Genomic DNA, 26,300 nt, shown 5'->3' on the forward strand with positions numbered 1-26,300 from the left:
TCCAGATGCCTTTTTAAATGTTTGTCATTGTACCAACCTCCACCACCTGTGGCAACTCATTCCATACATGTACCACCCTCATTGTGAAAACGTTGCCCCTCAGGTCCTTTTAAATCCTTCCCCTCTCGTCTTAAATGTATGTCCTATAGTTCTGGACTCTCCCCTCCCTGGGAAAAGACTTTGTCTATTTATCCTACCATGCCCCTCTTGATTTTAGAACAATACAGCACAGAACAGGCCCTTCGGCCCACGATGTGCCGAACTTCTATCCTAGATTAAGCACCCATCCATGTACCTATCCAAATGCCGCTTAAAGGTCGCCAATGAATCTGACTCTACCACTCCCTCGGGCAGCGCATTCCATGCCCCCACCACTCTCTATAAACCTCTATAAGGTCACCCCTCAGCCTCCGACACTTCAGGGAAAACAGCCCCAGCCTATCCCTGTAGCTCAAACCCTCTAACCCTGGCAACATCCTTTATAAATCTTTTCTGAACCCTTTCAAGTTTCACAACATCCTTCTGATAGGAAGGAGACCAGAATTGCACGCAGTATTCCAAAAGTGGCCTAATCCATGTCCTGTATAGCTGCAACATGACCTCCCAACTCCTATACTTAGTGCTCTGACCAATAAAAGAAAGCATACCAAAAGCCGCCTTCACTATCTGTCTCCCTGTGACTCTGCTTTGAAGAAGCTATGAACCTGTACTCCAAGGTCTCTTTGTTCAGCAACACTCCCTAGGACCTTACCTTTAAGTGTATAAGTCCTGCTAAGATTTGCTTTCCCAAAATGCAGCACCTCGCGTTTATCTAAATTCAACTCCTACTGCCACTCCTCAGCCCATTGGCCCATCTGCTCAAGATCTGAGGTAATCTTCTTCCCTGTCCACTACACCTCCGATTTTGGTGTCATCTGCAAACTCACGAACTATATACCTCCTATGTTCACATCCAAATCATTTTCTATAAATGATGAAAAGCAGTGGACCCAGCACCGATCCTTGTGGCTCACCACTGGTCACAGGCCTCCAGTCTGAAAAGCAATCTTCCACCATCACCCTCCGTGTTCTACCTATTTGAGCCAGTTCTGCATTCAAATGGCTAGATCTTCCTGTATTCCATGAAATCTAACTTTGCTAACCAGCCTCCCATGAGGAACCTTGTCGACCGCCTTACTGAAGTCCATATAGATCACATCTAATGCTCTGCCCTCCTCAATCCTTTGTCATTCCTTCAAAAAACTCCATCAATTTCGTGAGACATGATTTCCCACGCACACAGCCATGTTGAGTGACTATCCCTAATCAGTTTTTGCCATTCCAAATATATGTAAATCCTGTCCCTCAGGATTCCCTCCAACAACTTGCCCACTAACAATGTCAGGTTCACCTGTCTATAGTTTCTGGCTTTTCCTTACCACCTTTAAATACTGGCACCATTTGAGCCAATCTCCAGTCTTCTGATTTACCTCACCTGTGAATATTGTTGGTAAGTGAAGAAACACTAGTGTATCCTGGTGTTGTTTTGTCTCAGTCAGTGGTCTACAACACATAATCATATCACAGCATATGACCTGAAGATACAAAGATATCATAATCCACCTTAACCTTGGTATGACACTCTACTGTAAGATTGCTCCTTGTTGTAATAACAAACTTAGAAAATCTCCAATCGTGCTGCTTTGTCATTTTTACAAAAAAAATCACGCTGACTTTCTCAATCTCACTAACTTTCTTGGCTCCTTAATGAAACATTATTCCATAGGTGCAGTTTTTTTTAAATGCCAATTCCTGTTTAAATCCACTGTACATTGGAGCCAAACACTATCATGCTTTACCTGAGGAATCCTTTCTGGATTGGAGGTTTTATTTTCTCAGACAGTGGGTAGTGGGATAGGAGTTGGGTTGTTCAACAACTTGCTTTCAGCACAATCTATTGATCCTCATCCAGGAGCCTGAAAATTCCGGTGTGGCACTGGCAGAGAGTGATGATCTTTCTTCTGGCGAATATCATCAGCTGTGTCATAGCCTCCATCTTCCTCAACATAGTGGACAAACAGGAGGTAAGGAATCGGCTATAATGGAAAGTTCACATGGGTCTGGGTATTATTTCTTATGCTATGCTATGCTGATCGGGGTCATTCACCAGATGCAAAATATTCCATTTCCCTGGGCAAGACTTCCACACATCAGAGTGCCCTGAATTGGGGTGGTGCAGAGTTAGGTGCGGGTCTGTCTGCTGAATGTTGCATTTAAACACGATCCAATGACTAACTCTCAAAGGTTTTCCTTGGAATAAATGTGCACGGTCTGTCTCATTCCTAGTGGGCACTAATTGACAGTAACACACTTGTCAGTATGATTGTGCTAAATGGAAGGATGTGATGCATTGGGCTGGCACATATATTCTGGTTGATCTATAATATAAAGAAAGCTTCTACTGACTGATGATAATGCAGGCATTATTTTAATTATCAGCAATCCTATTTCTCTCTCTGATTCAGCAATGGAGAAACGAGTTCTCTTCCTTTTTTAGTGTGGAGGGTGGGGGAACCTGATTTGAGATTGTGTAGACAGACACAGACAGGTCAGTAACTAGGAGGATTTAAGGTAAGAAGCAGCCGGTTTAGAGAGGATTGGAAAACCTCTTTACTTCACCCAGAGGGTTGAGTATCTGTAACTCACTGCCTGAAAGGTCGGTAGAGGCAAGAACACTCAAGATGTAGGCGAGCAGATGAAATATCAAACAGTACAAGTCCACAGGATTAAAGGAGATTAATGTTTTTCTGGCTTGGGCGCAAAAGGTTTTACACAGGCATATGAAGAACCAGTTTGCGATGACCAACATCTCCCATGCTTAACATTGGAGTTTTCACAGAGTTTGAAAACAAACACTGGAATTGAACAGCATATTTAATAATGATTGGTACCAATGAGCTAAGCTGATATGTGACCAGCAGTTTGCCTCTCATTCAGCCTCTACCAAACCCTTACAAGATTTAGGATGGGGAAGGAAACTGCAAGGGGATGGACACACTCGAAACATGGAGCTTATTCAAAGAACAGCTACTGCGGGTTCTTGATAGTTAGGATAGTCAACATGGCTTTGTGTGTGGGAAATCAAGTCTCACAAACTTGATTGAGTTTTTTTGAAGAAGTAACAAAGAAGATTGAGGGCAGAGCAGTAGATGTGATCTATATGGACTTCCATAAGGTGTTCAACAAGGTTCCCCAATGGGAGACTGGTTAGCAAGGTTAGATCTCATGGAATACAGGGAGAACTAGCTATTTGGATACAGAACTGGCTCAAAGGTAAAAGACAGAGGGTGGTGGTGGAGGGTTGTTTTTCAGACTGGACGCCTGTGACCAGTGGAGTGCCACAAGGATCAGTGCTGGGCCCTCTACTTTTTGTTATTTACATAAATGATTTGGATGCGAGCATAAGAGATACAGTTAGTAAGTTTGCAGATGACACCAAAATTGGAGGTGTAGTGGACAGCGAAGAGGGTTACCTCAGATGACAACAGGATCTGGACCAGATGGGCCAATTGGCTGAGAAGTGACAGTTGGAGTTTAATTCAGATAAATGCGAGGTTCTGCATTTTGGGAAGGCAAATCTTAGCAGGACTTATATACTGAATGGTAGGGAGTGTTGCTGAACAAAGAGACCTTGGAGTGCAGGTTCATAGCTCCTTGAAAGTGGAGTCGCAGGTAGATAGGATAGTGAAGAAGGCGTTTGGTATGCTTTCTTTTATTGGTCAGAGTATTGAGTACAGGGGTTTGGAGGTCATGTTGCGGCTGTACAGGACATTGGTTAGGCCACTGTTGGAATATTGCGTGCAATTCTGGTCTCCTTCCTATCAAAAAGATGTGAAACTTGAAAGGGTTCAGAAAAGATTTACAATGATGTTGCCAGGGTTGAAGGATCTGAGCTACAGGGAGAGGCTGGGGCTGTTTTACCTGGAGCGTCGGAGGCTGAGGGATGACCTTATAGAGGTTTACAAAATTATGAGGGGCATGGATAGGATAAATAAACAAAATCTTTTCCCTGGGGTCGGGGAGTCCAGAACTAAAGGGCATAGGTTTAGGGTGAGAGGGGAAAGATATAAAAGAGACCTAAGGGGCAACTTTTTCACGCAGAGGGTGGTACATGTATGGAATAAGCTGCTAGAGGAAGTGGTGGAAGCTGGTACAATTGCAACATTTAAGAGGCATTTGGATGGGTATATGAATAGGAAGGGTTTGGAGGGATATGGGCCGGGTGCTGGCAGGTGGGACTAGATTAGGTTGGGATATCTGGTCGGTATGGACGGGTTGAACCAAAGGGTCTGTTTCCATGCTGTACATCTCTATGACTCTATATACCTATCAGGGAGGGAGATAGTTGTCAAGAGAGGGAGTCATGGCTTATGAAGGTAAAGCTCTTGTCAAGAGGAAGAAGGTGGCTTATGTGAGGGTGAGGCGTAAAGGCTCAGTTAGGGAGCTTGAAAGTTATGTTAGCTAGAAAAGATCTAAAGAGAGGGTTAAGAGCCAGGAGGGGACATAAGGTTGTTGGTGGATAGGATCAAGGAAAACCCTAAGGTTTTCTATAGGTATATCAGGAAGAAAAGAATGACTAGAGTAAGATCAGGGCCAATCAAAGATAGTCATGGGAAGGTGTGTGTGGAATCTGAGGACGTAGGGGAAGCACTTAATGAATACTTTTGATCAGTATTCACATTGGAAAAGGACAATGTTAGTGACAATACAGATTTATTGGCTGCAAGATTAAATGGGATTGAGGTTGTAAAAGAGGTTTTAGCAGTTTTGGAAGATCTGAAAATAGATAGGATGCCTGGGCCGGATGGGATTTATCCTCCAATTCTCTGGGAAGCCAGGGAGGAGGTTGCAGAGCCTTTGGCTTTGATCTTTGTTATCATTGCTGACAGTAGTGCCAGAAGACTGGAGGATAGCAAATGTTCCCTTGTTGAAGAAGGGGAGTCAGGAGAACCCTGGTAATTATAGACCAGTGAGCCTTACTTTGGTTGTGGGTAAGGTTTGGACAAAATTATGAAAAGGATTTATAATAATCTGGGAAAAGAATAATTGGATTAGGGATAGTCAATACTTTTGTGAAGGTAGGTAGTGCCTCACTAACCTTGGGTTCTTTGACAAGGTGACAAAACAGGTGGATAAAGGTAAGGTGGTTGATGTGGTGTATTTGGACTTCAGTAAGGCGTTTGATAAGGTTCCACACAGTAGGTTATTGCACCAAATATGGAGTTTCAGCATTGAAGGTGATTTAGCAGTTTGGATCAGAAATTGGCTGAAAGACTGAAAGAAGAGGGTGGTGGTTGATGAAAAATGTTCAGCCTGGAGTTCAGTTACCAGTGGTGTGCTACAATGATCTGTCTTGGGACCACTGCTGCTTGTCATTTTTATACATGATCTGCGTATAAGGATGGGTTAGTAAATTTGCCAATGATACTAACGTAGGCAGAGTTGTGGATAATGTTGAGGGTTACAGAGGGACATAAGATGCAGAGCTGGGCTGAGAAGTGGCAAATGGAGTTTAATGCGGAAAAGTGAATGGGCTAATGGTAAGATTTTTGGCAGTGGAGAAGAAAGTTGCCACCTAAGTTGCTAGGGTTGTTAAGAAGGCATATGGCATGTTGGCAATTTATTTGGTAGGGAGATGGAGTTTCAGAACTACAAAGTCATACATCAGCTGTATGAGACACTAGTAAGGCCGCACATGGAGTATTGCATGCAGTTCTAGTCACCACATTAACATGAAGGATGTGGAAGCTTTGGAAAGGGTTCAGAGGAGATTTACTAGGATGTTGCCTTGTCTGGAAGGAAGGTCTTCTGAGGAAAGGCTGAGGGAACTGAGGTTTTTGGAGAGAAGAAAGTTGAGAGGTGACTTAATTGAGACATGAGAATAACCAGAGGGTAAGATAGGGAGAACCTTTTTCCTCTGATGAAAGCTAACACAAGGGGACATAGCTTTAAATTGAGGGGTAATAAATTTAGGACAGATATTAGGGGTGGTTTCTTCACTCCGTGGGGCCTGCCTGCAATAGTAGTAGACTCACTGATGTTAAGGGCATGTAAATGGGCAATGGACATACATATGGATAATAATGGAACAGTTTAGGTTAGATGGGCATCAGATTGTTTTCACAGGTTGGTACAATATTACAGGCCCTTTGCCCCTCAATGCATTGTAACACTTTCTGTTCTATTGTTCTTTGTTAATAAGAAACCAAAATTCCACCTTCCCAGGACTTAGCTTCCTGCAGGTTTCAGGTTAAACAAACAAATTGCTGAAGGGTCAGTGAAATGTTAACTCTTTCTCCTCTGATGCTGCCAGACCTTCGAGTTTTTCCATCAACCACAGCTTTTTTAAAAAGATGCAATTCTGTTACACATATTAAATTTGCTGTCTGCTTCTCATTCCTATGAAGCATGCATTACCTCCTTCACTATTAACTGATTTTAAACAGCAACCTTTACTTTTTTTTTCATGACATTTTGTGGTTTCTCAGGGTGGTGTACTGAATATGACCACGAAGCGTTCAGAAGCAGTACAAGAGGAAACTCAAGAACCATCAGAAACATCCCCTTTGCTGAGAGAGCAGTGATGAGAAGAGAATTAATGGAGATCACAGGAACAATAACTTGCCTCTCTTTCATTAGAAATAGGTGAACTAATCTGCCAGAGAATGACCTTTTGTATACAAAGAGATTCACCAGTGATCAATAGTCATTCTTCTAGAGAATTTATTAAACCTATTAATGCCTGGTGTTCTCACTTCTAGTTACCCATGAATTGCCTCAAGGCAACAAGTATCTGTCTAAAGTATGGGTGCCAGGAGGTGAAGGAGATAGTCAGTGTAGAGGCATTGATTTTTCTGCTACTCTCTACAAAACCAGTATTTAGGCTGTTTCTTCTAGGCTTGTAAAGAAAAAAATTTAATTTTCAACCAGTGTCAAGTGAAGCAGCTACCTTTTGTACAGCACATCTAGCTTCAGGATGGCACAAGTGCTTGTAACTAATTACTCAAGTAATTGACTTATTTCATAGGTCACAATGTGTGCCTTTAATCTCAGATTTAAAACAAAAGTTACTCTTACTTTAGATCCCTGTTTCTCTTGTGCTTGTTTTCCAATTTCCACAGGTGTATAATTTCATGAGTTAAACACTGACTGGATTCTCACTTATATTTTGTAATATTATCATGATTGTACTTTCACAGGCATGGTTTCATAAACTTAATTCCACTGATTTGTTCAATCATTCAATCTTCTGAACCCTCAAAAGGAAATTCTTGTCATCACTGCATACTTTATAGCCATCAACTGATAATGGCTATAAAGTATTGGCTTGAAGTTGTGATTTCATGTTCCCTTCCTAAACCTTGGCAAAGGACCAAGTGATTTTTCAAAAAAATAAAATAAAACAAGAATTAAACTTTTATATGTAGCCTGAGTGTAAATTTGATGTAATCTTATTACTAGCTAACTCTGGGAATTTGTTCATAACCACACTACTGGCATATTACAGTTAGGATGTCAGTGTTGGACTGGAGTGAACCAAGTTAAAAATCACAACACCAGATTGTTATAGTCAAACAGGTTTATTTGGAAGCACTAGCTTTCGGAGTGCTGCTCCTTCATCAGGTAGTTGGAGTATACAATCATAAGACAATTTATCACAAAAGTTTAGTGATAAATTTTCTATTGAGAAAAAAAAAGACCGGTTGCTTGTTAAGTCTCATCTTTTAGAATGTCCATGTTGGTTTCAGTTCTTTAATGTGCAATTTACATAGTGTAAATTGCTCTGCATGAGAGCACCTCACACCTCAAATTAACAGGGTCAGGTCAGCCCTGATAATTCAAGTTCACTTAAGAGTGTAAACTAACTTTTGCAATTTACATATGAAAGATCTGAAACAAACATGGACATTCTAAAAGATGAGACTTAAACAATCCAAAATTTTTTTCAATGTCATTTCAGTTGTATCATACTAAACCTTTTGCTATAAATTCTGTGTCTTATGATCTTGTACTCCACAACCACTGAAGCAGCAGTGCTCTGAAAGCTAGTGCTTCCAAATAAACTGTTGGACTATAAACCTGGTGTTGTGATTTTTAAAAATTGGAATATTAATCCTTGTTAAGTCACTCCACTCACCTTCATTCCATTTGGACATTAACTATTTAAAGAACAATCTCAAATGTTTTTAATCAAGTGTTAATTGTTACTGATCTGATATAGCTCACTTTTCAAGCAGGAAGTTAATGGTTGGCATTTTTCATTTTGAATAGTTAGCTACTGCTCAGTAATGTGTATGGCTAACTTTAGTGCTGATTAACAGTATAGTTCAGGAAATGCATGACACAACAGTTTGACCTACCCACAGTGAGCTGGAGGTTATCCCATTTCATTTGACCACAGTAATTGGTACAGCCTCTTAACTCACAGCCTTTCTTTCCTGAATGCTGCCTGCAACTGTTGACTAATCCCATTGTCTTATTAGTTTTGTGGACTATTTACTGTAGCAAGTTGATAAATAGAAATGCACAAATGTGAGCCAGGCAGAAAATCAGGCCTTGGGAAAATGAGTAACATTTATTTAGATCAATATAAAGTCCTGAACAAATTCATTCATCCATTCAACATGTACACCTTTTCACCCATTTGCTACTAGGTTTTTTTTCCCTGGAGTTTGTGTACTACATAATTTGCACCTAGTCTGCTGTTTACAGCAATCAGCACTGTTCTCTGGAACACCTTTCCATCTACAGTGGGAGACAATGGACTTATTTCTATGAAAGCAAAAGAAAATTTTTTTTCGTTTAGTGTTAAGCTGAAGAGTGATTGCAGACTCAAAACATCAAGCCTCTCTTCACATGAGCCAAACCTGAGTTTTTTTTCCAGCATTAAGTTTATAACAAGTTAAAAAATATACAGTGAAAGCACATCTTAATAAAACTGCTCTTCATTTCACTAATTCACAAATAAGAGGTAAATTTTATTTTTGGCCATTGTCATCCAGTTATCTACATCCAAACAATATGGTTGCATAAAGGCACAAGGTATTTTCTCATTGGCAATAATTACTATGTGTCCTGATTTCCAGTACATCCCTTGAACTAAAATATAAAAAAAATTGTGTATCAAGTACCTCAAATGCTGCCTATAGAAGCTGGAATCCATAGTAATTAACATGTAGAATGTATATTGAGTGTAGGGGAAAATAAATTTTCTATAAAACAATGTAAATGTAGCAAAATTGTACTATCAAAACTGCATATAAAGGAGTGCAGTAACTTAGAGGTTCAAATAGAGCAATCTTTTAGTACAATACCAAATCCTTGTAAATGGGTTGTCTTACTGTCCTATGTCAGTCTAGGTATAAATATATCAGCAGAATTAAAAATTACAATCAAGTCTGAGTTTGTCACAAAGGCCTAAAAATTGACAACTCTTCCCAGGAAAACTCTGCAAATTGAAACCTGCTGGTAATGTTTCCTTTGCATTACAGCTAAAATCAAAAGCCAGTTTAAAAAGTAAACTTTTGACCAACCAGAAGGAAACACAGTCTAAACATTTCAGCAAAATAAATATTTCTAAATTAAATAATCTTGTGTCCATTTATGACAATATTGTATACTAGCTTGTAGCAGGTCAAAACGAAGACACCTGAGGATTTGGAATTGTCCATAATATACATGTTACAATCATGTCAAGGGATTGACAGTACAATTAAAAGATTTTACAGGTTTACATTCTTCAATTAAGACAAATTACACAATTCTGATCAATTTTATCCCATTATATCCAAATGCTTTTAATCTATATATAGTCTCTAACAAGAGCTAGTCACAAGTAATTTTTCACAGGTGCTCAAAATACAACTATACATTGAAATGTTATGGATGGCCTAGTCCATTCCACAGGAAGAATACCGATCTTTTAGCAGAAACCATGGCTTCCCAAATTGAACTCTGACATTGTCAACAGCTGCATGGTATGGCTGACTGGCCATTCTTAAGAGACTGAATCTGGACCAGAAACACCCAGTGAAAAAAGATTAGGTTCAAAGCTTTGCTTCAATGCTCTGCAACCTAAGAGCTTGCACCTCCATTGCACTTAGCCCTGTCTAAGTTCAAGGCAATTTTCAAGCACCTAATATGCAATGGAGGAAAACGTTTGGAGACAATAGATTAAAAACCTGATTGAGCCAGACGTGATCAATTGCAGAGGTCACAGGCAAGTATACAAATGATAGGCATGTCACTTTTGGGTACAGGCTATTTTATTTACAATGCAAGTTTTATTTTATCAAATTGTTACAATTATTTAATCTCTAGATCATTTCAGCATTTTGGGCCAGCAAATCCTTGCTGAAGTGAACAACTGCGTTGAAAATAAAACAGCCTTTTGCAGATAAACCTTCAGTGTGAAAAAGGACAAAAATAATGTTTTTATACAAGTTAACCTCTGCACGGAACAGCAGATTAACTTGAGTCAAACAGTAAAGAACCTTCTCAGAACAAGGAGAGGGTTGATTTGCCACCTGGTGGTTGGGTAACTTTGTTATGGGATCGTGGACGTGGACCCAGATGAGGTTCATGATCATCCACCGTAGGCTCCTTTGGCTTATCCTCATCTTTTTTCTCCTCACTTTCTTCTCCATGTTCTTCATCTTAGAAGAAAAAGATTTACGATCATTAATATCAACACCTTCCCAAAACTTGCAGAACATTTACATTTAACTAAAGCAGTGATGATTTCATATTTGGATGTGAATTATGCATATCAATTGTTACAATATACTTATCAAGTCTTACCTTTCAACTCCTCATCTGCATCATTGGAGAATATGTTTGCATCCTGTTTGGGGAAAAATAAAAAAAGTTAATTTCTACACAGCAAAATAGACCAGATTATGTAACAAATCACCAATCAGAATTCTTTGGATCTAAATTATGCAGACACTAATTTAATCTAGTCTAAAAAAAGGATTCCATCAGTATAAATCTCGCATCAGCTGGGGAGGGATAGGATATTGACAAAGGGCACAGGAGTATTACAGAACCCCAGCCTTGTGTTCTGAGGACATGGGTTTGAATCCAACATTATAGACTGAGAAATCGGAATTCAATAAGAACTGGGAACATAAAACAGCCTAACTGGGACCATGTAATCACTGTCCACTAATCATAAAAACCCATCTTGTTCACTAATGTCCTTTACGGAATGATCTGCTCTGGCTTACATATGGGAATATGGTTGACTTGCTGGCTTAACCAGCACATATTCAAAGAATAATTTTTCTAAAAAAAGTATCATGGTAACCTGTGTATTTGTCTATGATGTAGTACTTCTCAAAACAAGAGACCTGTCAATATTAACATATGGTGGTCTAGCTAGCAACACCCACATTACGTAATGATTATTCCATCAATACTTAACTGTGATTAACATGCCATGACGTTTCAAGACAGTGATCATAAATACAATTCGTTTTGCTTGGGGAAAAAAAAAAGGGACAGTCGAAGACTGTTCTATTTGATTGCAACCATCACTTGGCTGTCAAGCCACTAAACAAAATGTTTGCACTCTAGATGTACTATATCCCAGAAGTGACTACACTTGATGCACAAAGGTTCAGTGATCGAGATGCATGGAAGTGATGTTTTTTTCAGCTGCCTCATACAAACTTAAATTAGCTTTATAAACATTAGATTAATCTATACACAAGAGTAGAGCTAACCAAAATTCAATTTAAAATTAATTTTGTTTATTGTCACATGTACCAAGATAGTGAAAAAATGTTGCTTTGTATGATTTGTCTGGTTAGTACACCTTACATAGGGTACTAGAACAGAACAAAATATATAACATTACAGCTACAGATTACAAACTTTAATACAGGTCTTTCTGCTATAACGCTTCGTTAACACAAATTGGCTATACTGCGACTGACGAATCACAGATACTGTTTGGACAACGCAAGCTTTCTAATGAATGGGTATAGCAATTTTCTACGGCTGTTTCCTACAGCATGATTTTCTTTAGCACGAGGTAGCGGGGAATACAATCATTACGTTATACCAGAACGCCTTTTATTGACAAGGTCTGTTAGAGTCTGATAACAGCAGGGAAGAAGCGGTTTTTAAATCTGTTGGTATGTATTTTCAAATTTTTCTACATAGTTAAACTGAGTTAATATCAGATCTTACAGCAACTCAACTGAACATACATGCTTCCAACTTCACCTTTGGTTTGTTTGGATGGACACGAACTGTAGCAGGAGCAATTGGTTCCCCAAATATGTCACTGTTCTTATTATTAGGAGTTGAAGCAGCACATTGTTGTGAAGAAACAGGCTCTGACTCACTGAAAATCCCACTGGTTTTTCCACCTAAATAAGAGGTTTGTCAGAAATAGATTGGAGTTAGTTTAGTAACACATATGCTTCATTTAAAAAAATGATTTTGGACACTACCTGAAATGGTGAATTAAGTCAAAACAATTTATCAAATTATGGGAATGGGCCAAACTGCCCCTCTCTGTGCTGGTATTACTCCCAGCATATTCTAGAAAAAGGGATTTGGCAGGTTAGAGGAACTACCCATTATAATTCAAACTGCTGCAGTACCAAATTAAAAACAGTGTAGAGGAGGAAATTTAGTTTTAAGAATTAGCAACCAAGTTATACTCCTCTTTCTTGTACAAGCAAGCAGAAGTAGAATGGAGGAAAATATTTCCAATCAACACTCGATTAGATATCGGTTTTAGTTTACTTGCATCTACAGCCCTCTTGGCAATATACAGTAACATTCAGATTAGTCTACAGGTTATGAAAGCTTGTCATAATTAAAGGTGTGTTGGGAATATGCTGCAGGTCAGACAGTGGGTGGGGAGGGAAAGTTAACATTTTAGGACATGCTCATCCTTAGTGGGGTTGGAACTTAATGTTTCTCCACAAACTCTGAGTTAAAGTATTTTTAAATTCATATTTCCTGCACATGCAAAATTGTGCTGAAAATGTCCTAAAATCAACGGTCAGCTTAAAGTCTGATCTCTCAGCAACTTCTTCAGATATTCTCTTGCATCTAAACAAAACAAAATATTTTCATAGATGACCACTTGTGATATTGGTCAATAGGTCCCATAAAATGTATAGGACATCAGTATGTAGATATCAGAGATGTTGAATGATAAAATTAGGGCTAGAAGCCATAACCTGAGCAAGAATCACCCATTTAAAACGGCTAAGAAAGAACTTCTTCCGAGGGTTGTGAATCTGTAGAATTCTTTTATCATAGAGGGCTATCAAGTTTGGATCGTTAAGTGTGGTCAAGGAGTAAATGGACCAATTTCTAATAGGTAAGAGAATCAAAGCATATGGGGAAAAATACAGAAAGGTGAGACCGGAGGATTTTCAGATTAGTCATTAGCTCATTGGTGGAGCAGACCTTAGGCCAAGTGGCCTAACTACATCTTACAGTAAACAGCATCTGGATTTGGTTCCTGAACAAAATTGGAATAGGATCTTCAGTTTTGATGCAAGAGCATCCCTAATCGTATCATGCAGCATCCCAGAAATAGCTGCATACTGATGCCATATATATTTATAGGACCAGTACATCAAATATCAGTGATCATCCATGAAGATATTAAATTCAGTTTAGAGGTAAGAGAACTTTTGAGATGTTACAGGAGATGAGACTTGAAGCTGGCAATTAGTTTTATGATATTGGGACAATGGTTTCAGCACATTTCTACAGATGTTGGAAATAAGTACTTCCAGTATTGTCTTTTTAAATTCATAATAGATCAGAGAATCAGTGGAGAGAAAGTCTCAGGCTCATTAAACTCATGGGCATGTCCTGAAGTGTTAACTTTCCCTCCGTACCCACTGTCTGACCTACAGGGCATTCTCAACAGCTTTTATTATTAATTTTCTTTACCTGGAGGATTAGATCTCTTTGGCAATGACGTTTCTTCAGGAGGCCCAAAAATGTTGGATGCCATTTTATGGGGTTTACTGGACGAGACATCAGGGGCACCAAATATATTGCTGGAACCACCACCGGGTGGTTTGAGTACACGACTAATGAGAACAAAGAAAATCAAAGAATTATATGCCCCACTCTATCCTTCCCAGTAAAATACATCAAATTCAGACTTCAGTTACTGATATCAAATGCTTATGGTAGATAGTTATTACAGTTCAATATAACGTTAGTGTAGCATGCAACATTTGAAACGAAGTTTAAATTAAATTTAGTATCAGCAAGACCACTTCTGACCCCAGTTGATGGCAATACTGGGCAAGTTAGATTATACAGACATAACAAAAACAAGCCTTCTGTTAGACTCATCTATACTAACCAAGTTTCTCTAAACCAAACTAGTCTTGCTTACCTGCATTTGGCCTCTATCACTAAAAAGAAAACTTCATGTACCTGCCCAAACATCTTTTGAAATGTTGTAACAGTACCTGCATCCACCACTTTCTCTGGCATTCACTTCTCATACTAACCATTCTGAAAACGTTGCCCCTTATAAATCTTTAGCCTCTCACCTTAACAATATACCTTTTTTTTGTTTTGAGCTCCCCGACCCTAGGGAAAAAGGCCTACTCTATTTATGTTATCTATGCTCCTCATGATTTTAAAAGCCTCCAAAAAGCCACTCCTCAACTACCTATGCTCCAGTGAACAAGTCATAGCCTATCCAGCCGCTGCTTATAACTCAAACCCTCCAGTCCTGAAAGTATCCTTGTAAATCTTTTCAGAACCCTTTCGCTTGAGATATGGTAGGATAGATCACAAGTTTTATTTTTGCTATTTGCTTACTTTGGTGGTCAGTGACTGATTACATCTTGAAGAAGTTGCCAATGAACTCTTTAAACTAGTTAGCAGTAATTTCACAAAAGTGGAAAAAAGCTACTTCACATTATGCTAGAACTATTTGAAACTGTCTTAATTCTATTAACAGAAATAAAGATTCAACATTTTTACCCTCAACCTTGTGAGCACAAACCTCAACGTAGGGTTGTAATCCCACTACGCAACAGTTTATTTTCCTCCCATCCAGCCTTTTTTTGTAACGCATGAAACTGTTAACCATAAGGATTTAACCACTGAAATGCATGTAATAAAACAGGTCTCTAGACTAGTTACCACAGGGTGTCTTCTTCCTTCATAAACTTACAATATAAAAATACCAAGAAAATGCCTACATTGTTCTTCCACTTTAGTATGCAGGTTTCCAAGTAACATTATGAATTTCTCCCAGGGTGGTTTTCCAAGGTATTGCACACAGACTAAAAGTAAATGGACCATGGTTTCAGGTCTACTATTTTAGCACGGATAGATGACTGACCGATTAAAAGAAGAGAATTGGGATAAAGGGAGCATTCTCAAAATGGCTACCTATAACTCATGCAGTGCCACAAGTGTTAAATGCTGGGGCCACAACTATTTACGAAGTGTTTAAGTTTATGATTCAGATGATGGAAGTGAATACACTAATCACCAGTTGGCAGATGCCAAAATTAGGTAGCAAGGTTGACAGTTTACAAAGGAGTACAGAGTGATATGGAGTTGAAAAGGGTGGTGCTGGAAAAGCACAGCAAGTCAGGCAGCATCCAAGGAGCAGGAGAGTTGACGTTTTGGGCATAAACCCTTCATCAGGAATGTCAGACAAGTGAATGGGCAAAAACCTGACAGATGAAACAAAGCATAGAAAAATGTGAGGCTACGTACTTTGACAGGAAGAACAGAACAGCCGATTCCTTAAACGAGGAACGACTGCAGAAAACTGCAGCCGTGGGATCTGGGTTCCCTGGTGCACAGCTCACAAAAGCTAGGATCCGAAGTTCAGCAGGCAAGAGAGAGATGGTAAATGAACCGCTGGCTGTTATTTCAAAGGAACAGAGATTCTGTTCTGATGCTGGAGACTGAAAACACAAGCAGGAAACCCCAAAGGTACTGTTGTTAAGATAGAATAATAGGGAGGGGTTACTAAAACCATACAAGACACTCGTCAGACCACACTTGGAACACTGAACAGTTTTGTTTCTTTATCCAAGGAAGACTATACTAGCATTGAAGGCAGTCTAGTAAAGGTTCACTTAGTTGGATTCTGGGATTGAAGGGCCTGAGCATGTACTAGCTCAGAAAAATGAGAGAAAACCTTAATAAAACATACAAAATACTTAAAGGGGCTTGATAGGGCAGATTTGGAAACACTGTTTCCCCTTGTGGGAGCATCTAGGACTAGAGTGCATAATCCCAGAGTAATCACCCTAGTTAAGGGGGAGATAAGGAGGATTTTTTTCCCCTCCTTGGTTAAAAAGTCTAAGGAATTATTTACTGTATAGAGTTGTCAGATTGCATTGACAAGACAGGCAACATATATATTAAAAAAAATCAGTAAGGGGATCGAGGGTTAGGGGGACTAAGGTAGGAAAGTGGAGTGAGAATGATCAGATCTATTGAATGGTGGCACATTAACGGTCGGAACAGTCTACTTCTGCTCTAATTTCTGACAGAACATCAAGTTCCACATCAAGGTGAAATGACACTTCAAGAGTGCAGGAGGGATTAAAATAAAAGTAACCTGGTTGAGGTAACAATTGACAATGGGCATTTCCAACAGGAGATGATACAAACATTGACTATCATGGCATATTATCGTCACTGAACCCCCAGCAATACCCTGGGGATTACTACTGACCAGCCATATAAACATTGGGGTTACAAAAGCAAGACCAGCGCCACAAAATTCTGCAGCAAGTAACTCAGCTCCCAATTCTTCAAAGCCTGCCACTATCTCCAAGGCACAGGTCAGGAGTGCAATGGAATATCCCAACTGTCTAGACTCTCAACTTTAAAAACACCTGAAGAAACTGAACACACAATGTAAGCAATGCAGCCCACTTGATTGGCACCCCATATAATATCTTCAACCCCACCTGCCCAAGCACTAACATGGAGTGATCTGCAGCACATGACATGCCTGAGTCACGCAATGCTTCAACTGCGCCTCAAAAAACCTAGAAACATTTACCATCCAGCAGATGTCTGGGAACAGTCCTCCCTTCAAGTCACACCATGTCTTGGAAATGTACTATCATTAATTGGATCAAAAACTTTAAACTCCCAAGGACACCATAGATAAAACTGCACCAGGTTGGACTACAGTGGTTCAAGATGGCAGTCCACCAGCTTTCAGAGCAATTGGAAATGAGCACACAGCTCTGCTAGCAACACCCTGATCATGAAAGAGCAAACCATCACCTTTTTGATCAGCCTATAGAAATTGGTTCCACTATGAAGTGAAATTTAAAAAAAAAGGTAGTATCGTTACAGAACTATTAACAGCACTTACCCAGTTAGACTAAGCAGACAGTTAAACAATTCCATGTTAGCAAACATTCAGTTTCACTTCATATTTGCCATTTAACAAGGTGGGTATTACTCCTTTCCACTTTGCAGATTACCATACGAGAGCCAAAACCCAGCTTGGTTTAAATAGGATTCTTTAACCCCTGGGGAAGACTGGTTTTACTAGTTAATTATATCACCATAATTGTTCATCTAATGGTAAACAACTGGACCCCTGATGCTTTATGTCAAACTGGAATAACTGCATGACACCAGTTCCCATTGATTTTGTGGTTTTGAATCAGGGATTTTTTGCACATTAGGTAGCCTGCTATACTATAGAAAATACTCAAAACATTAAGATTATGCACAGTGAATAACCAAGTTTATCAGAAAGAAACGTTTGGTATCTAAACTCCTGAACAAGCTAGCATTACTGAGAAATTAAGTTGCAATGTATAATCAACTTGCGCAGTCTACTGCCAGCCCTTCAAGTAAACAATCTGAACCTTTACTTGAAGGAAAAAAGACAAACTACACATTAGAGTTGCAAGGAATCTTATTTGCTGTTCACTGTCAATTTGTTAATAGTATTAAATTGATTACAATAATCTAATTTAGTGAGACCAGCTGAACAAAGTCCAGAGTCCACAGCAAATAGACAAAATTCAACAAAGTAGAGTTCTAAAGTTTGCCCAAACAGATTACATAAATTCCAGTTACTACTAAAAGTCACCTTACTAGATAGGTGAATAAATTTTAAATTGCAACTAGTCTCAAGCCAAATCTAGTCATTAACAATTCTTGTGTAATACAGTCCTGGGAATACAGTACAAATTGTCAGCTGATAGACAAAACCTGAGCATTATTCAATCATAATACTAACAACCCATGAGAGACAACAAACCAAGTGTCTGTTAACCAGCTGGCAACTAAACAATTTAGGCAAGTGAGGACTGTAGATTAGAGTCACGAATGTGGTGCTGGAAAAGCACAGCAGGTCAGGCAGCATCCGAGGAGCAGGAAAATCAACATTTCGGGCAAAGGCCCTTCATCACGAATGAGGCTAAGAGCCGCAGAGGGGCGGATAAATGGAAGAGGGTTGGGGTTGGGCTGAAGGTAGCTGAGAGTGAGAGAGCCAGGGTAAAGGTGATAGGTCGGAGGGGAGGGTCGAGCAGATAGGTGGGAAGGAAGATGGACAGGTCAAGAGGGTGCTGCCGAGCTGGAAGGTTGAAACTGGGATGAGATGGGTGGGGGCGGAAATGAGGAAACTGGTGAAATCCACATTGATGCTATATGGTTGAAGGGTCCCGAGGCAGAAGGTGAGGCGTTCTTCCTCCAGACGTCGGGTGACTCTTGCAGAGTGAACTTGATCTTTAAAATTTGGTGATTTAGCGTAAAATTAAAAGGGTGACAACTATTAACTATTACAACAATGGTTCATAGGCTGTAATGAATCCAGCATTACAGTTTGAAGTGAAATTGAAGAGAGAATAGTACAAGACATTTGCTTGATTAAATTCCCATCAAGTGAAGGTTTAAATGCATCAGCTGAAGGATAACCAGGCAACAATATAACCTTTGATTCACATCAGTACATGCTCAAACATGAATTCATGATTTAGATTTGAGGAGTCGAGCAGACATCCAAATGAGTTCAGAACTAATTGGCACCCACTAGAATTAGTAGGCGCCTGAAATCATCTTTCCGCATTATTTAACATGGTGAACAATGGTTGACACCAAACAAAGGACAGGTGCGAATTTAAAATATACAAAAATTGACTGTTCAGCTCAACAAGTTAATCGCCAGCTTAGATTTCACATATGCCTCCTTCTATTCTAGTCATTTTGACACCAAGCAGTAAAAGTTTCATCGTTTCTCCTCATCACTCCAACGAAACGATCAGGTTGTCACTGAGTTCTAGATAGCATTGTTAATAATCTCATGCATCATTAGGAACAGCAGGAGGCCATTCAGACTCTCAGAGCCTGTTCCACAATTCAATGTTATCTGCACAGATCAACCATGATCTGAAATAGGCAGAGGAGGCAGGTAGTGTTGAAGCAGGGAGCCTGCAGAAGGACTCAGACAGGATAGGAGAATGGGTAGAGAAGGGGCAGATGGAAACAATGTGCAAAAGTGTAAGGTCATGCACTTTGGTAGGAATAGAGGCATAGATACCTTCTAAACAGGGAAAGGTTTGGAAATCTGAAGCATAGAGCCTAGTACAGGATTCACTTAAGGTTAATATGCAGGTTCTGTTCACTGGGTTAGGAAAACAAATGCAATGTTAGCATTCATTTCAAGGAGTCCAGAATGCAAGAGCAGAGATCTGTTGCTGAAGCTGTACAAGGCTTTGGTCAGATCGTATCTTGACTATATAAGCAGTTTTGGGCCCTAAATCTAAGGGAGGATATGCTGGCACTGGAGGGGATCCAAAGGGGGTTTACATGAATGATCCCATGGATGAAGAATTTACCGTATAAGTAGTGGTTGAGGACACTGTCTGTACTCCATGGAACTTAGAGGTATGATGGGGGGGAAATCTCATTGAGACTTACAGAACAGAAATGCCTGAATAATGTGGACATGGAGAAGATGCTTCCACTAATAGAAGAGACTAAGACCAGCGGTCAAAGCTCAGCTTGAAAGGATGACCCTTTAGAACAGAGATAAGGAGGAATAGTCAACCCAAGGATGGTTAATCTGTGGATGCTAAACTATTGACCATATTTAAGACAGATAGGTTCTTGATTGATAAAGAGACCAATAATTGCAGGAGAATGTGGTTGAAAAACATCTGTCATGATTAAATGGCAGAACAGACTCAATGTGCAGAATAGCCTAATTCTGTTCCTTTACCTTATGGTCTTACTCCATATACCTGCCTTTGGCCCAGGATAATACTGTGGGAGCTTCTCAGGGCAGTGTCCTAGGACCAACCAAAAAAAAAAAAGCTGAAAATGTGTTGCTGGAAAAGCACAGCAGGTCAGGCAGCATCCAAGGAACAGGAGAATCGACGTTTCGGGCATCAGCCCTGAAGAAGGGCTGATGCCTGAAACGTCGATTCTGTTCCTTGGATGCTGCCTGACCTGCTGCGCTTTTCCAGCAACACATTTTCAGCTCTGATCTCCAGCATCTGCAGTCCTCACTTTCTCCCCAACCAAAAAAGACATAAGAACACCACCACCTGCAAACTCCCCTCCAAGCCACACACCATCCAGACTTTTATTTTCAGGAGGCTGGGAAAGAGGATGTAGTGAGCATGGTGGGGATAGGAGGGAAAAGAGTCGGATCGGTATTGCCTCATTGTTGCTGAAATTCCCTCCCCAGCAACATTGCAGATCTACATATAACACACGGACAGGACATACTTCTAAAATGCAATTCACCATCTTCTCAACAGAGATGGACAATACATGCTGGTCCACACCTCAAGTTAGTTCATTAATAGGAATGTCAAACCTATTATTATTCTAATGTTATTCCCAAACCTAATGTTATTCCAAGACTACAGCCTATACCGTTTTAGAGTGGATTTGCAAGAAAAGGGTTAACAGCTCAGAGAACTGAGTTTTTAAAAAAAAATCACAGCATGATGGCTGCACAGTAGGAGAATGTCAAATGGAATAGGTTCTTGTTTAACTCAGTGCTCAGAAAACCTCAAATTTAATCTGGAATTCTTTGTCACCATCCTTGACAAGGAGGCGGTCATTCATTCATCAGGAATACAATGGCTTAGCACATGCCGGAGATTCCAAGAAGTGAATGGCTAGTGAGGGAGGCAAATACAAAAAGTGACGAGGGAATTTGTGGAGTCTTTCAAAGAGCTGGGGCGTAGAGAACTTCCAGAGAGAGAGAGCGCGAGAGAGATAAAGACTTTAACACAAAAGATTTGGTCAGTTCTTGTTGCTCAGACATCAGCAAATGACGAAGCATGAGTTCCTGTATTAGAGACGGAAAACTGACTCAAAGTGAAACTGCACACACTGGGGAATGGGTCACTCATCCCCAGTAGAAGCTGGAGATTCTTTCTATATTCACCATACAGAGGGGAGGGTAAATGGAGTAAAGTTACCTAGGGAAGGGATATTCAGAGCCATCACCTCACAACTGAGATAGTTTTAAACAAGGACACGGTGGTGGTGGAGGGAAGGGTGGAGAGAAGACAGACAAAAAAAAGGATACAGAGCCCCTCTTATTCTGGAAGGGGGCAGTAAAGGGGGCATCCAGAGATTCCCCCCCCCAGCCCAAAGAAAGGGGGCATCCAGAGATTCCCCCCCCTCAGCCCAAAGAAAGGGGGCATCAAAGAGGACATTCAAAGACCCTTTACCCCCAGAAGAGTAAAAAGGACAATCGGAGACCCCTCCCCTGGGTGAGGGGGTTAGGTCGTAAGAATAAAGGCTTTCAGAGACCCCCCCACCCCACAGGGGGGTAATAAAGAGGGCTTTCTGCCTCCGCGAGTGGGGGGTTTGTAAAGGAGGACACTCAGAGACCCCTCTCCGGACGGTGAGGTAAATGGGTGGGGCTCTCAGAGCGCCCCTGTCCCGGTGCGGAGGCTCGGGGTTGGTAGGAACAAGAACATTCAGACCCTGGGGGCAGGAAGGTGGGGGTTCTCTCCCCGAGGCCCGACACATAGTGGAGGGAGAGACCGCGATGTTAACGGTACACCCGTCGCCGACAGGATAGAACTCACGGGCGGTGAGTGCGCGGTCTCTCCTTTACCTGGAATTGGGTTTATCCTGTAGGCCCTGGAAAGTACTTGTCGAAGTCATGATCAACCCCCGCCTTCTCTCACCCTCCAACGGCCGCGGGCCACTTCCCGCCCGTCGCTATTTAAACCAGCAGCGGGCACCGCGTCTCCTCCCATTGGTCGGATCGTACGTCAGGAAGGTGTGGTACCGCCCCACCCTGGGGGAAAAACGAACCTCATTCGCTTGCGGTCCACATCAATCCCGGCCCACTACGCACGATACGCAGGCCCATTGGGTTATGCTGACATCAATCAACTAACCTCCCAGCCAAAGAAATATCCGATATACCGGCATCTAGTCCCACCCTAGATAGAGGAATAAGCATTCTGATTGGACAGATACCAACCCAGTCTAGTTACTTAAAGTTAAAAATCACACACCAGGTTATACTTCAACAGGTTTATTTGGAAGCACACTAGCTTTCGGAGCGACGCTCCTTCATCGGGTGATAGTGGAAAGCTCAATCCTAACACAGAATTTATAGCAAAAAGTTATAGTGTGATGTAACTGAAATTATACATTGAAAAATTGATTGTCTGTTAAGTCGTTCATCTGTTAGAATACAGTGATAGTTTCACTTCTTTCATGTGTAAATCACAAAACCTTTTTTAAAAAAAGTTACATTCTCGGGTTAGCAGTTAACAATGGGTGATATCTAGACAATATGTTGAAGGTGTTGGCCCCCCGTGTTCTCTCTCTATGCCATAATGTTTAGATTGATTCTAATCTAAAAAGTGAGGTAATGGAGTTTTACATGAATGCATGCAGTTTTTGAGCAAAGTACAATGTAACCCTGAAAGTACAAATTCACCCCACAAAATGTGTGTGCATATGAGGCTTTGTGTGTGTTCTGTCTGGGTTGGGGGTTGTGTTCCCCAAAGGCTACGACAACGGATGAATGGGCACCGCACAACAATCAACAGACAGGAGTGTTCCCTCCCAGTTGGGGAACACTTCAGTGGTCCAGGGTATTCGACTTCTGACCTTTGGGTGACCATCCCCTCCAAGGCAGACTTCGGGACAGGCAGCAACGAAAAGTGGCCGAGCAGAGGCTGATAGCAAAGTTCGGTACCCATAGGGAGGGCCTCAACCGGGACCTTGGGTTCATGTCACATTACAGGTGACCACCATTGCACTATACACACACACACATACATACATACACGCACTCCTGTACACACATATACACAGACGCGCACACAGACACCCAAACACACACTTACAGACACACACTCCACACGCTATCACCCATTGTTAACAGCTAACAACTGCTTTTAAAAGATTTCCTAACATAGCATCAGAATGATAGGCAAGAGTATCTTACATAAAATTAAATAATATGGAAGACAATAGAGGAATATCCCTAGAGGGAGAAGATTTAATTAAACTCGAACAAGACATTCTATGAAAACATGGCTAGGTTTAACACTAGCATGTTTGTTTGCAATAGACAGCAAAGTTCTTGAGGAACACAGATTTGAGGTGGTTGGGAGGCTGCTCATAACTGCCTTGGAATAGTGGAGTCTGATGGCAACAAATGAAGACTTCAACAAATGTACTGAAAATGTAACCATAAATTTTGCAGGTAAAGCCAAATTGCTCATGAGATGAGCCAGGCTGAGAGACTTGATTAGAGGGTGTGGTGCCTTTATCCATGAGCCAAGTTTCAGTCAAACATGGAATATTAATACAAACATCTATCATTTATATAGCATCTTTAACAGTGAAATATCAAATTGAAATTTTGCAGGAAATTGTGAATAACCATTGATGTTGGCAGTGTTCAATGTTAATAGGTGTGTTAGTGTATTAATGTGGTGGAAATACGTAGTCTTGGAGACTAGTATTGTTATGGAATTTCAGGTTTAACTACATGAAACAAGATATCCTAGGTTTCACGTGGTCTACTTTAGTGTTTGAATGTATGGACCAGTCAATGGCATATGAGGAGATTTTACAGCAGGAATCAAAGCAATTATATTAATCCTACTGGCTGAACCGGTAACAAAAATTTTACAAAATAAAAAGGTAGTTACAAAGAAAACTTAGGTAATTTATGCCGAACTAACTAGAATTAATCAGAAGTCATATTCATCATTTTAGATTTTGTCATGTATTTAACAAAGTATTACTATTTACCTCAAACTGTGGAAAGATTCAATAAATACGGAATCAAGGTCAATCATTGGCAAAATTGTCCAGGATAGAATAAAGTTTAAGAATTGGAACAATGTTAAAACACCAGAACAAATCTACAAAGTTCTTCTTGCAAACAGGAGGAGCAAACAAAAATAAAGTAAATCGCATGCCTCAACACAAGTGAGAAATAGTTTTCCCTCTTAAGTGATATGCACCTCAAAGACTACTCATTTCCACTCACACAACATTGCCTGGTGACAAATCACTTGTCCACATTTTTGGCATCTCCAGACTTGATTTCTCCAATACATGCGTCTGGCATCCAAACTGCCCAAAACTTCCCATCTAGTACTGTATTTTGCACTATAATTAGCACAGTGTTAAACAATTTACTGGTATTTATCCTTTATTGAACCAATTCTTTTAAATAATTTCCTCATTTCCCCATAAAAGCATCTATTATTTGCCATTAGACAACTGTGTCATAAAGGTTTCTTTGTGATTCCTTAATATGACCGTGCAACCATAATACATTTTTGTGTCTTTAACTTCTTGTTCGAAGGTCTGAATTTTGGGTCACCCATTTTTATCCATTATAATATCTAAGTGTCCTCAATAATCATGTTATTCAGTCATATGCACCAGGATGTCAAATAGAAAAAAAAATTGCCACTTGGGAGGAATGAAATAGAAAGGCTCTAACTCATTTGATTCCCGGGAACTGTCTTTTTTGTGCTAAAAATGACATTTTCCAATAAGGTTAAGCAACACAAGTGGGATTTGGCATTAAAAAAAATTGAAATCATCAGATTTAAGAGTACACAATTAAGTGATTCTTTTGCATAAACATTTTGTTAGTTTTGTGTTGCATTTGAAGAACACCACCCTCAACAATTCAGCACTCCTCTGGCACAGCACTGATGTGTTAAACTAGATTATATTGCTGTACAAGGCACTGGTCAGACAGCATTTGGAATATTGAGAGCCAATTTGGGCCCCATAATCTAAGGGAGGATGTGCTGGTCTTTGAAAGAGTCCAGAGGAGGTTCACAAGAATGACCCTGGTCATATGAGGAGCGGCTGAGGACTCTGTGCTTGATGGAATTTATAAGTGGTGGTGGGTGGGGGTGGGGGTCTGGATCTCATTGAAACAGAATACCGAGAGGCATGGATAGAGTGGACATTGAGAAGATGTTTTCACAAGTCGGAGACATAAAGACTTGAGGGCACGGCCTCAGGGTGAAGGGTTCCACTTAGACAGGACATGGGGTGGGGGGGGGGGGGGGGGAGTAAAAGGGGGGTGGTGGAGTTTCAATGCTGGTCAGGGATGATATCACAGCTGTGCTAAAGGAGGACACTATGGAGGGCTTGAGTAGTAAGGCATTATGGGTGGAGCTGAGAAATAAGAAGGGTGCAGTTACATGGTTAGGGTTGTATTACAGGCCTCCCAACAGTGAGTGTGAGGTAGAAGAACAAATAGGTAAACAGATTATGGAAAGATATAGAGGCAATAGGGTAGTGGTGATAGATTTTAATTTTCCCAACATTGACTGGGATACACTTAGTGTCAGAGGTCTGGATGGGGCAGCATTTGTAAGAAGTGTCCAGGAGAGTGTTCCAGAGCAGTATGGCAATAGTCCGACGAGGGAAGGGGCCATATAGGATCTGGTGTACTGGGGAACGAGCCAGGACAGGTGGTAGAAGTTGTGATGGGGGATTTCTTTGGAAACAGTGAGTTTTAGAATACTCATAGACAAAGATGAGAGTAGTCCTGAGGGAAGAGTACTAAACTGGACCAAGGTCAAAACTAGGCAGGATCTGGGAATTGTGGATTGGATACAGATATTTGAAGAAAAGTCCACATTTGATATGTGGGAAGCTTTCAAAGATAGGTTAAAGATAGTGCAGGATAGGCATGTCCCGTTGAAGGTAAAGGATAGGAAAGGCAAGATTCATGAACCATGGATGACAGAAGAAACCGTATGACTAGCCAAAAGGAAAAGGGAAGC

The 26,300-nt window shown here is 40.5% G+C and overlaps 2 protein-coding genes across 2 annotated transcripts in view; one reads left to right on the forward strand and one right to left on the reverse strand.

Moving 5' to 3' along the window:
* The window catches only part of mfsd1l (major facilitator superfamily domain containing 1-like), a 39,234-nt gene extending 31,775 nt beyond the window's left edge, over nt 1–7,459 (forward strand). The window contains exons 12-13 of the mRNA XM_072560085.1: nt 1,952–2,063; nt 6,528–7,459. Coding sequence (XP_072416186.1) covers nt 1,952–2,063; nt 6,528–6,623 — 208 coding nt within the window. The 3' untranslated portion in view covers nt 6,624–7,459. The remainder of the gene's footprint in view (nt 1–1,951; nt 2,064–6,527) is intronic.
* A 1,136-nt stretch (nt 7,460–8,595) lies between these two features.
* Nucleotides 8,596–22,258, reverse strand: jpt2 (Jupiter microtubule associated homolog 2). Its single transcript, XM_072560086.1, has 5 exons — nt 22,124–22,258; nt 13,969–14,111; nt 12,271–12,416; nt 10,840–10,882; nt 8,596–10,694 (listed from the first exon to the last, which is right to left on the reverse strand). The coding sequence occupies exons 1-5, from the start codon at nt 22,171–22,173 to the stop codon at nt 10,537–10,539; spliced, it is 540 nt and encodes a 179-aa protein (XP_072416187.1). The 5' UTR covers nt 22,174–22,258; the 3' UTR covers nt 8,596–10,536.
* Nucleotides 22,259–26,300: the final 4,042 nt, after the last annotated feature.

This window comes from Chiloscyllium punctatum, chromosome 40 (genome assembly GCF_047496795.1).
Source record: "Chiloscyllium punctatum isolate Juve2018m chromosome 40, sChiPun1.3, whole genome shotgun sequence".
NCBI classification, from domain to species: Eukaryota; Metazoa; Chordata; class Chondrichthyes; order Orectolobiformes; family Hemiscylliidae; genus Chiloscyllium; species Chiloscyllium punctatum.